The following is a 15784-nucleotide window of genomic DNA, read 5'->3' as shown; positions in this document are numbered from 1 at the left end:
AACATATCATATCACCTCCTTCAGTGCTTAGGTTTTTATTATAGTAATTTATTAGGAGGCAGAGTATGGTGCTTCTTAGAATCATGGACTCCTATTATTGTGACATTAGTGCTCTCACCAGAAAAAAATATCATACTTCAAGTAGCATATAGAATTCATATGGGGTTGCTAAAAGAGCACAAAAGATCAGTCTAAGGTCTAGCTCTCATTCTGTCCACCAACAGGAGTTTTTGTGCAGCCAATATTTTGGGGAATTGGGAAAATGAGGAAATTGAGCTGGATGACTTCTTGGACCTTTTCAGTTCTAAAATTCTGTGGCTATTTGAGTGAGCATTGAAGGAGTCTTTCTCTAATGAAGTTATGAGAGCAGTTGTCAGCTTTTTATTTAATTTATATTGCATGGTAAATTCTCTCTCCTTTGATTGCTGGTAATCATTTGGTGTCTCTGAACATACTTTCACTGAGAAACCCTTTATATTTTTTTCTCCATATTTTAAGTTAAATTAGAAACAAGATTGTTTTACATGTCAATCCCAGTTCCCTCTCCCTCCCCTCATCCCCTGACCAACCAACTAATACCCTACCTATCCCATATCGTTTCTGCTCCCCATGAAGGGTTAGGCCTTCCATGGAGGGGGTCTTCAGAGTCTGTCATATCCTTTGGGATAGGGCCTAGGCTCTCCTACATGTGTCCAGGCTCAGGGAGTATCCCTCTATGTGGAATGGTCTCCCAAAGTCCATTGCTATGCTAGGGATAAGTACTGATCTACTACAGAGAGGCCCCATATATTTCTGAGGCCTCCTCACTGACACCCAAGTTCATGGGGCCTGGATCAGTCCCATGCTGGTTTCGAAACTATCAGTCTGGGGCCAAATATCTCCCCCTTATTCAGGTAAGCTGTTTCTGAGGGGTGGGGAGGACATGAGGGAGCAGAAAGGTTGAGTTGGGGGAAGAATAGAGGAGAGCAATATACTCTATAATAGAGGGAGATACTATAATAGAGGGAGCCATTATAGGCTTAAAGAGAAATCAGGCACTAGGGAAATGTCTGGGGATCTACAAGGATGGCACCAACTAACAATCTACGCAACAAAGGGGAGGCTACCTTAAATGCCCTCTCCTGATAATGAGATTTTTGACAAATTTATATGTCATCCTATAGTCTTCCTCCAGCAGCTGATGGAAGTAGAAGCAGACACCCACAGCTAAACACTGAACTGAACTGGAATCCAGTTGCAGAGAAGGAGGAGTGATGAGCAAAGGGGTCAAGACCAGGCTGGTAATATCCTTTGTATTTTTATTCTCTGAATTAAAGAGCAAAAAATTGTGTGAAAAATAAAGGTCAGAGACACCATGCCTTCTTGTGATTCATAGCATGAATAGGTCCAAATATAATTCAACTTATAAGGACCATGTTATATACCTTTGCCTTTGCATCATTTGTACTGTGGGCATTTGTGAGTTGCTTCTGCTGATGGGATAGTAACAGATACAATATAGCAGAGAAGTTTGGAAGGAGCTTAAATAGTTGTACTTGCATCTTGCTGCATCTTTGACGTCACTATAAAGTCATTGTGAAGCTAGATCACTGATTACAGGAAGAAGAAAGGAGACAACCTGGGCAGAACCTTCTATAACTGAGTCTCTACTCATTCACTCTAGCTCATCTTCAAATTTTATATTAATAAATAATTGCATCAAGCCACTAAACTTGGGAGCAGTTTATTCTTGTTATGTGATATACTTCAAAGTATATTTCAGTGGTTGAATGTTCTATATTAAGACATATCATTAAGAAACTAAAAATTAAATTGTTAATATCATTCGTTGATGAAATTATTAGCACCATCTAATTCTGTTCCCCGGCAACCTAAAAGAAAAGAGACACAGCTGTTTGCAGTAGCACTTGTTAGTCTTACCTGTATGGAAACACTGCTGTATGAACCACCAATGACTCCTGCAATGAGCAGTGGGATGTTTTCTTGAATAGCATATGATCCATCAGGACACATATATTCAGCTTCATCCACTTTAGTCAAAGATGCCCTAACAAACTCCAATGACTGCTCTAATGCATAGGTATCCCTGGAACACGTATCCAAAATGTGAACACCCAGCTTCACTCCTGGTAGCAAGTAATTGTCTTTGTTGATTTCATCAATAGCAAACAACATGGCTTCCAGGCGTTGGATACCCCGGTCTTCATTGATTCGCCCACACTCTTCGGTTCCAGTGCCTTTTTCATTAATAGGAAATAAACCACCTAAAACAAGGTCACCTTCTATTTTAATTTCTCTCCTCATAAAGTTGTGGTCTCCTAATGAGAGTAAAAATCCCTTTGAAAACAAAGCTAAAATAAGAATTTGGAGTCTTGTCAACATCTTCATGAATCCCGTTTCTGTATCTCTTGGAAATATCACTGGGTGGAGCCAATGTTGTTTACTAGTCTTCTTTCATTTCCAAGTGGAATCTTTGGCCTGTCCTTCAAATAAGGGAGGGCTGGGCTAAAAGAGCCCTTCACCAAATTCCTAAAGAGATAAAAGTTATATGAACAAAAAATGACTTAAAAACAACAATAATTATATAGATGTTTCTCAGTAAGACCTTTGATGGGTTCATAAATTTAACAAACCAACTCTGATACTTATTTTAATGGGTCTTTATTGATATATTTATTATTATCTTCTGGTACTTAACTGCCTTTATGTTTTTATTTTACTTCTGGATACACTTCAAATCTAATAACTATGCCCCCTCCCACTTCTTATTCCCCATTTTTGTGTTAACTCCCCTGTGTTTGTGGCTTGAACTGCCATTTAAATGATTTCTAAAATCCAACACTGATGACTTGTTGAGTAGTTTTAGCCACATGTCTTTCAAATACCCCCAAAGTCTACATGTAATAAATGTACTCTTATATCTGTATCTAGGTTCTCAAGTCAGAAATCTGCCATTGAGTGTCCTGGCCATTCACTTTTTTCAACTCTTCAATTAGCCATAAGAACTGAGGAATCTCCCTGCTAAACCTCTTTGAAGCCACAGCCCTCTCTGTTCATGATGCTGAGTTCCTGTCATCTGCAGCACAGCATGGCAGTGGCCTCAGTAGAACTGTCACCAGCTCTCAGAACACCCTTTTATGACTTAGGGAAAGAAAGCCCTTTCTCAAGTTAAAAATCACTCAGCTTAGGTGTGTTTGCTAGTGGCTGCTTTTTGTGGCTAGTATTTGGCAAGTCATCTTGTGGCCTTATATTTAATTCCTCACAAGGATTGCAATGATCGTGGTTCTGGACTTACACAGTGAATTGTAAGATTGGACAGTACTGGCACACTCTCAGATAAATTAGCAAATGTTAATATTCTGAACGGTGTCTCCTGGAAGAGATGTTCTAATGTACAGATTTCATTACTGTATAGTGTGGTCCGTTTTTGTACCAGTATATAAACCTTCTCTTGTCTTCTGGTTTAAAAACTGACTTCTTTACTGGAGTGTTTCTCAGGGCTCCGTGACCTTGTCCCTGGAGTGTGCTCTAGTCTTACAGCTTACCATGGCTGTCAACTTTGCCCCACACCTGCTTTCAAATCTTTTGCTGGACTATTGGACTATGGGCATTTTAGGGGAGGGACAGGTATGCATGAGTATCTCTCCCTTTTGCTTCTGCTGTTACTTCTTGGTGAATGCTCTGATTTTCTACCCTCCAAATACGTATGATATTGAGACTCAATAGGCATTGGATAAACACCGGAAGTATTTTTCTATTTGCTTTTTGTATTTACCTTTCCCAGTCAAATTCCCACACTTCCGTGCAGTATGCTTGCTGAAACTTGTTCAAGAAATATTAGCTATTGCTGTTATATTTCTGTATTTCCTTCCTTATGTGCTCCTTGGGAATAAATGATATAATACAGACTTTAGGGCTTTGAAAGTACTAAGAAGAAAAAAGATCCAGTGAGAATTTCAAGATGGGGTCAGTCTGGTGCTTCCTTCAACATTTCTGACACGTCTCCTTTAAAGTCGAGCTTCCTGGTACTTTCACCACTTGGGCAAAGGATGAAATGTTTTCTTGAGACACAGACTTATTGGAGTTTTGCTAAGTTCATTTGTTTAGGTGTGAGTTTCTGTGATGATGGCAGCAGCCACTGGAATGCTCAAGGTTCACCTCAAGCCCGTGGCACTCTGCCACAGGGCACCAGGAATTCTTAAAACAATAATTTCTTTTCAAAGTTGGTGCCAGAGAGCTGTTTTTAGATTGTGGTTACATATCAATGTCTGGTTCCATTGATCTTGTATACAGTTCTCTTTGAAGTGTAAGTGCCATCACTAAGAGGCAAAGGCACTCATCGTTATCACTAATAATAAAGATGCAGGAATTGCTCTGTAAAATCATGGTTTTATTCGTCTAATCAGAGAGAATAATTAATTCAGAGAAGGTTTACTATGTATCTTTAGAAAAATACTGACAGATTTTGAATGTGAAGGGAGTTTGACACCGACTCCTGAAAGAAGAAAGATGACCTTATAGAATGCTGAAAGCCTAATTGCCTGTTGAAAAGTAAGAACATCTCAGGGGAATGATTACATGACTTTTAAAGGTGATAGCACATACAGGCATGATTGCTTGACAGGTGGGGAGTGTGTGTGTGTGTGTGTGTGTGTGTGTGTGTGTGTGTGTGTGTGTGCTATTTTTGTGTATTTAGGACTTGATAACCTGCCTACATTCCAGAAGATATTCAATAAATGTTTTGTGAAGGGTTGCACACATCTATGACAACTGCATTTAAAAATAAACTATACTCTTTTAACTCAAAGGATGGCAAAAAGGTGTAAAAGAGGAAAGGTTTTAATCTCATTAACTATCTAATTACCAGGTGCCCTTCCCTCTTTGCATATTTCCATGATAAGACTACAGTTAACTGGTACAAAATAAGGGAATGTTTGAGAATTTTTATAGTTTGAGAATTCTAAGTTTAAAAATATGAAATGCTATCTTATCTATAGCTTGAGGATTGATACAGCACATAGCACAATAAAAGTATACTCCTAAGTACATGTAATGGGCTACAATCCAAGCACAGGAATATTAACTAAAACATTGCTTCAAGGAATGAGTATAATGTGTATATGAAGGACAAATGAGCTTCATGTTTGGATTTGGATTCTATTTTGAATCTGTGAATATTCTAAAATATTCCCAAGAATCTGAAATCTAAAATAAGTCTGCCCCTGAGCATTTTCGATAAGGCATAGAAACCACATACAAGCAAGCAAAGATGTTTTCTTTGGGTTTGGAAGTAGCAATGCATTGGGATTTCTATGAAACCATAAGCGGACATACACTTACTTCTAGGTTTTTAGGTCAAGGGCAGCTTGCATATTGTCCTATTTCAAAGATTCAGAGATTCATTGGCTCAGGCAAATATTTTTTGAATATTTACTGTATATTATGAGAACATGAGTTAGACAACTAACATATTATTTGATTGCAAAGTAAATAATGTTGTCTTGGTTTTCAAGTCACATTCTTGAATCTTAAAATGTGTATATATGTCAAGAGTAACAGAAAAGTATTTCTGTTTTTGCCAAGTAGCTCCATCATTTAAAAAATTCTATAGGTAAGAATGCTGTGAGTTTCCTTTAGTGTGGACATTATTATTATTAAGTATTCAACACAAAGGACTTATGCTATATAAATTGAACATTATATTAGTTGAAAACTTAGATATTCAGATTATCAGTAAAGCTGACTAATAATTTCATACAAAGTAGTTATATTTAGGCCATATGACATAGGCATCTTTCAGTAATATATAATGTAGTCTAACACAATTACAATTTAACAATCAATTAAAGTAGTGCTTAAACTTACTCTCTAAGAATTTTCTTATTTACTTTTCCCTTAAAGTAGAATTTAAAACTATTAATATCTGTGTATAATTTAGAAATAGTTAGCATTACTTAAAGTGAAGCCCTAAAAATTGAGAGAGGCAATTAAAACTTAAGATTGAAAAATAGATGAACATGCTTAATTCAATGCAAATGTTTATCTCTGTGTAACAGCTTATCGGATTGTGGGAAGGGCAGCAACCACTTCTTCTCAGGTCCTATCCATTATAAATCTGAAAGCAGCTGGGTCCCTAGACAAATAGGTTCCCTGCTCAGCCACATTCATATGCAGCTGAAGGATTGCAGCTCTACTAAATTCTCCATTCAGGGATGATGAGTGATGTGTCAACTATAAACAAGCATGCGTAGGCCTCTCTGTAGGCAACCTGCTCAGTAATGTTTTATTAATCACTGCATTAATGCAATCTCAGAGGTGTGCTATGAATATAACCCCTGGAATATGTGGGCAAAAAACACTTCTGTACTTTGTGTATGCTAATATGTATTTTCCTTTCTCCCCTGGCTTTGCCTGGGGAGTTGGTGTAGGAACTGAAACCCACTTTGACTCAATGAATAAGTAGTTTATCCAGAGGGAAGAAAGAAGAGGGTTTATCTGGGAGGTACAATGCCTGAAACCACACTCACTTTCCCTCAGAAATATCCTCCCTAAGAAACTGATGGATTTCATAGAATGCTCATACGCTGTCTACCCAAAAAGTCAGAAAAAAGTTTGTTAGCCTCACATACTCAATTTGATTGTTGCTACAATTTTTTCAGATGCTAGATTTATAGGCAACAAAAGACATGGCTCTTGTTCTTATACTTCCTTTTTTCCCTAGAATAGAGCGATGTTACAGCTATACTGGCATTTAAGTACCAGAGTACATAATAATAATATGACTACAAATTCCTTTCTTTTGCTGAGATAAGGTGCTGAGGTAAAGAAGAGGGCAAATGGGTAATATTCCAGAGGTCTTTGAGAAGCTTTTATGTTTTGATATGAACTGTCCCCCACAGACTCATTATGAGGTGCTTAGTTGTCATCGAATAGGCAGATGGGCTGTTGGGAAGTGTTGGAATCTTGGTGGTTCTGACCTAATCAATCGATAAATGCTCTGGTGAATTCATACTATGATGGCATAATCGGAGGTGGTGAAAGTAGAAGGTGGGTCTGATGGGCAGAAGTTGGTCACTAGGGTATGTTTTCGAAAGGTGCTTTGCCCTTCTTGTCGGTCCCTGTCTTGTTATGTTGTTGCCATTAGGTAATCCCCTAAGCCATTGCAGGCATTCTGCTGCCTGCTGTCTGTCCACCAGGGTGCTTGCCCCTCAGTATACATGGATTTAATGACACTAGAGTCGGGTGACCTTTGATTGAAACCTCTGAGACTGTGAACAAAAATACATTTTCCTCCCTTAGTTGTTTTGCTTGGGTAGCCGTGTCATAGCCTCTGAAAGTAGACATAGAAACTATTACAAATACCTGACGATTAAAAACCTGTTTTGAGAAGGTCAAGTCATTCTCAACCCTTCTAACGCTACAATACTTTAATATGGATCTCCACAGGTTGGGACCAGACCCCCCACCATAAAATTATTTTCTTCACTACTTCATTACTGTAATTTTGCTACTGTTTTAAATCATAATACAAATAATTTTGGAGATAGAGATTTGTCAAAAATGTCTCGATTCATAGGTTGAGAACCAGTGGTCTAAATTGTCTCCCTTTGTTGTCTTACAATATTGATAAGGAGTTCCCATATATTATCTACTAGGTTTATCTTGAGGGTTTCATATTGTTTTGTTTCATTTAAATGTTTAGTTTTTATTTCATTATTTATATGTGTATTGTGAAGGTTTGCATGTGAAGGCTTGAAGTTGAAGTCCAGTGTCTTTGCCCTGTCTATTTACTTCATTTATGAAGGCAGAGTCTCTCATTGAACCATGTCTTTCTAGTCAAGCTATTCAGTATGTCCCAGGGATCTCTGCCTTCATATGAGGACTCAGCTTCTATGTGAGTTTTGGAGACATGGATTCAGGTTCTCACGCTTTGATAGCAAGTACTTTATGCACCAAACTACCCCACCAGGGCTAAATAATTTGAAGTTAAAAGTTCTTTTGTTCTGTTTCTCCATTACATTTTGAACAACTATCTATCAATTAAGGGCAATGCCCTGGGAACTGTTGTACGTTTTATAACATCTTAACACTGTTAACAAATATTTGTTAAGTAAATTCCAAGCAGCATCTATATATATGAGAGACAGGTCAAGAGATTTGAACAATTCTGGGGTTTCATTCAGATGGTAAAATAGATGAATGAAAAGCTGGAATTCAACTGGAGAAATTTGCCTCAAATAGTTTTTTCGTTAAGTTGTTTAATGTTTAGAGGAAGTATACTTTAGCTCTGGAAAAGTTGAGACAATTTGGAGAAACCAGAAAATCACCCACATAACTCATCTAGCAGACACTGGGAGCAAGACTGCTGACATGGACCAAGTGAAAGAGTAGGGCCCAGGGCTGTGAGTTAGAATTTGCAGATGGAGAAAGAGTCCTACCTTCAGTCAAAGTTCTCAAGGTCAAGACTGTTTGAAATTCCACAACAAATACAGAGATTTAGATAACCAAAACTTAGGTTGAATAGTGTGACTTAATTTAGGAGAGCTTCTCCAATGGGCCTGAGTCATTTCTACTGAAGATAAAAGAATCTGAGACTAATTGAAATGATAGAGAAATTGATGACTTTAGGAGGAGAAAAGTCCATTTCTCTATTAACAAAAAGGATTTTTTTTTAAATTACATAGTTATCTTTATTGTTTGAATTTAAGCTGAGTCTTCTTTTTTCAGATTTTTTTTTATTTGAATTAGAAGCAAGATTGTTTTACATGGAAATCCCAGTTCCCTTCTCCCCCCTCCCCCCCGCCACCCCCCCCTCCCCTACCACCCTCCACTCACCAACTAAAGCCCTACCTATCACATATCCTTTCTTCTCCCCCTGGATGGTGAGGCCTTCCATAGGGTGTCATCAGAGTCTATCATATCCTTTGGGATAGGACCTAGGCCCACCCCCGTGTGTCTTGGCTCAGGGAGTATTCCTCTATGTGGAATAGGCTCCCAAAGTCCACACCTATGCTAGGGATAAGTACTGAACAACTATAGGAGGTCCTATAGATTTCGAAGGTTTCCTCAATGAAATCCATGTTCCTGGGGTCTGGATCAGTCCCATGCTGGCATCCCAGCTATCAGTCTGGGGAGCAGGAGTTCCCTGATGTTCAGGTCACCTGTTTCTGTGGGTTTCACCAGCCTGGTCAGGACCCCTTTGCTTATCATTCGTCCTTCTCTGCATCTGGATTCTAGTTCAGTTCAGTGATAAGTTGTGGAGGTCAGCGTCTGCTTCCACCAGCTGCTGGATGAGGGCTATCTGGTGGCATATAAGTCAGATATCAATCTCATTATCAAGGGAGGGCATTTAAGGTACCCTCTTTTCTGTTGCTTGGATTGACTAATATATGGAAGTACAATAGGAAAACCCCATGGCTACTCTCTGGACACTGCAAGGGGCTCTCACCTCCTGCCATGTAGAGTCTGGAGTTCTATGATTCTGAAGTTACAATTTTCAGGGACTAGAGCTGCATAGAGATGGAGCAGTGCAGGAAATTGTCTGGTGTGGGATACAGCAGACTTATCAGACTTGAGAGGTACCTGCTGACATCAGAGGTCATGCATGGTCATTCCTCTATACCTTCAAGGATTTGGACTTAGGATTCCCTGCAGATAACAAGGTCCTCAGATGCTTGACTCCCTTGAACAATGACACAGTACTGCGTACACTATCCATACCTTCACATATACTTTACAAGTCTTTAAATTACCTATAATACTAAAACATTGTAAACAGTTGGAAGACATGTGATTGGGCAATTGGAACAAAGAAAACAATCTGTATAAATTTGGTACAAATGCAATGAAAATAACAGATCACAACAGAAATGTGAAGTAAACAATGTTCAAACAACTTTTGGGAAGAAATGAGGGAAGAAAGAGGAGAAGAAAGAGGAGAAGGTGTGAGAGAAAGAAAAAAGGCACCAGGAGATGATACCCAAGGGAAAGTGAAAAAGCATCATTAGAAAAGAGTCCTGGAATGACCCACATGTTGCAATTCACAGACAAGTACTTTAAATTCACACTCAAACACACGATGGAAGACTTAAAGAAACGAGTGCGTACATGCCAAATCTCAGCAGAAAAGTGACACTAAAAATAAATACTGTATTAAAATACTAGAATTCAGAAGTACAATATCTAAATAAAGATTTCATGGGGGAGGGAGAAGTGACAGATTAGAAATGGCAAAATAGTTAAGTTGAAGGTGATAAAAGTATTCACTCTAATACAAAAGAAAGGACTGAAAATAAATTGAGTAAAGTCTCCATCTTAGAAAATATTAAGTGGCCACACATGTATGCAATACACAAAATTTCAGAAGGAGAGGGAAGAATGAAGAGGTAATGGATAGTGATTTTCCAGATTTCCAGGTAAACATACAAATTCAAAGCAAACAAGATCAGCAAATGGGAATAGGATTATTATAAGCAAAACTACATATTATAAGCAAACCATACTTCCACTAATAAAACCAAAGATAAAGAGAAAATTTTGGAAAAAGGAGTAAACCTGTGCACATGCACAGGTTGACAGTGTGAACGATGACTCACTAAAAACAGTGGCCACAGCCCCCGGGTTTTGCTGATTTTGGAAAGCTTTTGAATATCACTCTTGAATTTCCTCATCAAATAAGACATTGGATGCATGGGGGAGAAGCTTTACTTTCCTATATTTTGAAGTATTTTATTTAGTTGTTTAAGTGGCAGCTTGTTGTTACATAAAAGCTTTATTAGCTGAAGCAATTGGCTTTTCCTTGTAGTTTGACAATCTAGAGTTCCTTTACCATTTTTCTGGAAACTACTTCATAAATTTCTGAGAGATCAGTAAACACATTCTCAAGGAGAAGTGAGTCCATTCTTGGGTTTCCAGGCAGCATTTGATCAAGCGATTGACTAGGATCAAGTGTCCTGATTGTAACAATTGAGATGAGCCCATGGTCAAATGATTACCAATGAGGCTAGTTCACCAAAAGCAGAGAACTTGTATGAACAAAGCTTGCCTTTCTATCAGAGTGTCTGAGAGGGAGGGTGGAAAGCCAGAACAGCTGACATCCATCTTATACATCATGAGACATGAGTCTATATGAAAATAAACCCAGAGAAATGCAGAGCAAAGATACAGGGAACATGATGAGACTAATACCATGATATTTGCTACCAAGCTAGCTTGAATTTCTCAGTTAGCCAAGACAATGACTTCCTTTTTAACATCTCAGTTGGACATAATTCTTATCACTTCCCATTGAAAGATTCCTAAATAGCATCTGTGATGGTTTGAAAGAGTGATGGTGGATGTCCTTCTGTAGGCTGTGAATATATGTTTCTCTTATTGGTTGATGAATAACGCTGTTTCAGCCAATGGACAGACAGGATTTAACCAGATGGAAAATCCAAACAGTGATAGAGATGCCATGAAGCTGGTGAGGAAGCAGGCTAAGACCACGATGAGATACAGATTGATAGAAATGGGTTAATAATTAAGAGAGAGCTAGCCAATAAGAAGCCTGAGCCATTAGCCAGTTTATAATTAATATAAGCCTATGTGTGCTTATTTGGGACTAAACAGTTGCAAGATCGGATGGAACAGAAACTTCTGTCTACATGTGGCACCCAAAATTTTGGCAAGAATTTTCACATAAAACTTCGCAATAGTTAAAGAAGGGATTCTAAGCACAAAAGAACAGAATCAAGCATGGTTTCTTTTCTCTTTTTTTTCCCTAGATTTTTACAATTAAATCAGAAACAATTTTATTTTACATATCAATCCCAGTTCCCTCTCCTTCCCAACCCCCTTCTGCTCCCCAGGGAGGGTGAGACCTTCTGTGGAGGAATCTTCAAAGTCTGTCACATCATTTGGAGTAGGGCCTAGGCTCTCTCCTGTGTGTCAAAGTCTGAGAGAATATCCCCCTATGGGGAATGGGCTCCCAAAGTTCATTCCTACATTAGGGATAAATACTGTTCCACTATCAGAGGTCCCATAGACTGCCCAGGTTTCCTAACTGACACGTTCAGGGGGCCTGGTTCAGCTCCTATGCTGGTTTCCCAGCTGTCCGTCTGGGGACTATGAGTTCCCCTTGTTCAGGTCAGTTGTTTCTGTGGGTTTCCTCAGCCTGGACTTGACCCCTTTGCTCATCACTCCTCCTCTCTGCAACTGGATTCTAGGAGTTTGGTTCAGTGCTTAGCTGTGGGTCTCTGCTTCTGCTTCCATCAGCTACTGGATGGAGGCTCTAGGATGGCATATAAGGTAGTCATCAGTTCCATTGTAGGGGAAGGGCATTTAAGGTAGCCTCTTCACTATTGCTTAGATTCTTAGTTGGGGTCATCCTTGTAGATTTCTGGACATTTTCCTAGTGGTAGATTTCTCTTTAAACCTATAATGGCTCCCTCTATTAAGGTATCTCTTTTCTTGCTCTCCTCTATTCTTCTCCAACTCAATCTTCCTGCTCCCTCATGTCCTCCTTGTTGTATGTATGCAAGCATGGCTTCATGGTAACATGATTTTTCTCAGGTGGGCTCTATTTGGTAGAGGCAATCAGAGGCACAGCTCCTTTAAGAAAGGCTTCCTGACTCAGAGTTAGCAGCAAAAACCACACAGCTCTTTTTAGAGGCCCTGCTACCAAGCACCTAAATGGTGTTTACAGGCATCTGCTGGTATGCTTCTTGTTGGTGACATGGACCTGGCTCCCACCAGTACCTTTACCATGAAGCTAGATAATGAGGAAGCCAAAGAATGGGATGGAACCAGCTGTCGCTTTAATACTAGCTATGCTTCTTAGCTAGTATTGGATTAAAGTCTTAGATTAAAGACTCATGCCGTCAGAGAAAAAGCTATGATGAATAAACCTGTTTTGTCCAATGGACAGGCAGAATTTAGTCAGGAGGGAAATTCAAACAGGGATAGAGACTGGCAGTAGGGGGAGTCAGGGAGATGCCATGTGGCTTCTGAGAAAGCAAGAGACCTGGGCACCAATGGTAAGCCAAAACACGTGAAGATACACAGATTAATAGAAATGGGTTAATAGAATAACCTTCATAGGTTCATATGTTCGAATGCTTGGCCTCCCCATTACTGGAATGTTTGGGAAGGATCAGAAGTTATAGATTTTTTGAAGTAGGTGTGTCACTGGAGGTGGGCTTTGAGGTTTCAAAAGCTTATACCAGGCCTGGTCTCTGTCTCTGTCTCTGTCTCTGTCTCTGTCTCTCTGTCTCTGTCTCTGTCTCTCTGTCTCTCTGTCTCTCTGTCTCTCTCCCTCCCTCCCTCCCTCCCTCTCTCTCTCTCTTGTGTGTACGTGCGCGACTCTGCTCCCCATGATGATGAAATGGACTAACCCTCTGAAGCTGTAAGCAAGTCCCCAATTAAATGTTCCCTAAGTTGTCTCAGTCACAATGTTATAACATTAACCAAAACAGAGTCTCTCTGGTTGCCACTTCCATTGATGAAGGAAAGATTGGTGTAGTTAAGGAATGGCACACCCACTTTCCCAATATTTGGGTGACTACATGGAGGACTACAAGCTTGAGGCTAGTCTGGGCCACATGAAAGACCTTCTTTCAAAACCAAAATGAATCCTAGAGCAACAGTTCTCAACCTGGGGTTGAATAGTGCTTTCACAGCGGTGGCCTAAGACCATCAAAACCCATAGATAGTTTCACTATGATTCATACAGTAGCATATCTGGTTATAAAGTAGCAATGAAAATAATTTTGTGTTTAGGGGTCACCACAACATGAAGATTTGTAAAAGTTTGGCCGCATTACAAAGGTTGAGAACCACTGCACTGGAGACTAGTAAAAACCATTAGTACCTACTGTGTGCTTAAACTAAGATCACTGTTTTTCATAGATTATTTCATTTATTTACAAAGCTTCTTTCTTTCTAAGGTTCTGGCACTGTCTCTAGTCTCATGGGGGTACCATGAAACCCCCAATGAGTTATCCTGTTTGTGCAAAGTATTTTCTGAAAAAAGTTACTGTTTCAAAGTTATCTCTCCCATAGGTTTTGATTTGAGTTTTCACTGCTTTAACCATCTTAATACAAACAGAGTCATCTACCATGTTTTGTGAATGCTAAGTTCTCAAGGTTTTAGTGCTAGAAAATGGGTTCCAGGAGGGTTGTGGGTCACAGGAGGAAAGTCCTTATGAAAGGACTTTTGCTTTTCCTTTGTAAGCTTGCTCTTCCAGAACTATATTAGTTACTGTAGGAGTGGGTGTTATAAAGTGATTTTCATTTTTCTAAGGTGTCTTTTACTTTTCATAGACATGATTTCACTTGCCTTTCTTATTTCTGTCATGGAATGAATTAAGGCATAACCCTCACACCGTATGGCCACTTGGCCTTAGACTTTCAAATAACTAGAAAGAAGAGGTGAAATGAACTCCTTTCCTCATAATTTACCCAGCCTCAGGTGTTTTGATATCTAACAGGAAACTTGATAGAACGTTTTCAGATATACTAAGTAATTAATCTTCAAAGTATAAATATATAATAAGTGATTTATTACCTACTTAGGGATGACCAATTTTCCAAATAGACCAAAAATAATAGCTTTAAGAAAAGAGAAACACTTTTTTCTTTTTTTATCATTTTTTATTTGAATTAGAAACAAGATTGATTTTCATGACAGTCCCAGTTCCCTTCTCCCTCAAGTCCTCCCCCACCATCCTCCCAACTAAAATCCTACCTATCACATATCCTTTCTTCTCTTCTTCACCTGACTCAAACTTTCTGCTCCCTTATGACCTCTGTATCTTTCCTCTTCTTCCCTTCTCATTCTGGTAGCTCCCTATCCCCCTCTTCCCATGCTGTCAATTTGCTGAGGGGATTGTGACCCTTTCCCCTTCTCCAGGGGACAATGTTTGTCTCAAAGAGAAACACTTTTCACTGTGAAATTTTCAGTACCTCAGTGTTCGGGGGTTAAGCATGAAGAGTCAAGTGATCTTCTTCAAGTCCTTTTACTTATAAATTACCATCTATATTCATATATAAGCTGATTTGAATATAACAGACAGTATGTGATTTTTAGGCTAAAAATTATCCTCATGTCATCAAACATGCATCAAAATGCCATCAGTCAAGTACCCCTCTAATAATAGGACACTTTGGGTCATTTCATATAACCTTAAAATAAAAATTTCAGGGTTTTTTTTTGTTGAAAAAAATTGGGAAAACACATTATTGTGTTATAGTCTGCTGGTATAGGTTTTCAGATGCCAATTACCTAAATGTCTCCTCAGATCTGTGTTTGGTAGCATTTACTGACAACTTAAAATGGACTGGCTGGGGATATTTACATTACAGAAATCAACAATCACTGAAAATTAGTCCTGCAGTGAGTCCCCAAGATCTTGTTGTTAAATATTTACTAGCACACAGCTCATGATAAATTTATAGATGTGCCCATTCTAAAAGAGATTCCAATAGGAAGACAGTGGGGAAACACTATGACAGAGCATCTCAGATGATAGTGGAGAAATACTATGACATACCAGCTTGGGTGAGTGACTCTCTATTTTCACATATCCATATATTTTCACAATCCATCATGCATCGTATATAATCATAATTTTCAATGAGAATTTCTTAAGGAAAAAGAAGGCTTTAGAATATAGAGCATTAGTTCTCAAGTTTTCTAATGCTGAGACCCTTGAATTCAGCTCCTCATGTTGTGGTGATCCCCAACCATAAAATTATTTTTGTCGCTATTTCAAAACTATAATTTTGATATTGTTATGAATTATAA

The 15784-nt window shown here is 38.8% G+C and overlaps 1 protein-coding gene across 1 annotated transcript in view; it reads right to left on the bottom strand.

Moving 5' to 3' along the window:
- Grm3 (glutamate metabotropic receptor 3) overlaps positions 1–2388 on the bottom strand; it is a 95278-nt gene extending 92890 nt beyond the window's left edge. Inside the window, exon 1 of the mRNA XM_035451696.1 lies at positions 1921–2388. Within this exon, the coding sequence (XP_035307587.1) occupies positions 1921–2388 (468 nt within the window). The remainder of the gene's footprint in view (positions 1–1920) is intronic.
- Positions 2389–15784: the final 13396 nt, after the last annotated feature.

The sequence above is a fragment of the Cricetulus griseus genome (assembly GCF_003668045.3).
Source record: "Cricetulus griseus strain 17A/GY chromosome 1 unlocalized genomic scaffold, alternate assembly CriGri-PICRH-1.0 chr1_0, whole genome shotgun sequence".
Classification (NCBI taxonomy): domain Eukaryota; kingdom Metazoa; phylum Chordata; class Mammalia; order Rodentia; family Cricetidae; genus Cricetulus; species Cricetulus griseus.
This window is presented reverse-complemented; position numbering and strand designations above follow the sequence as displayed.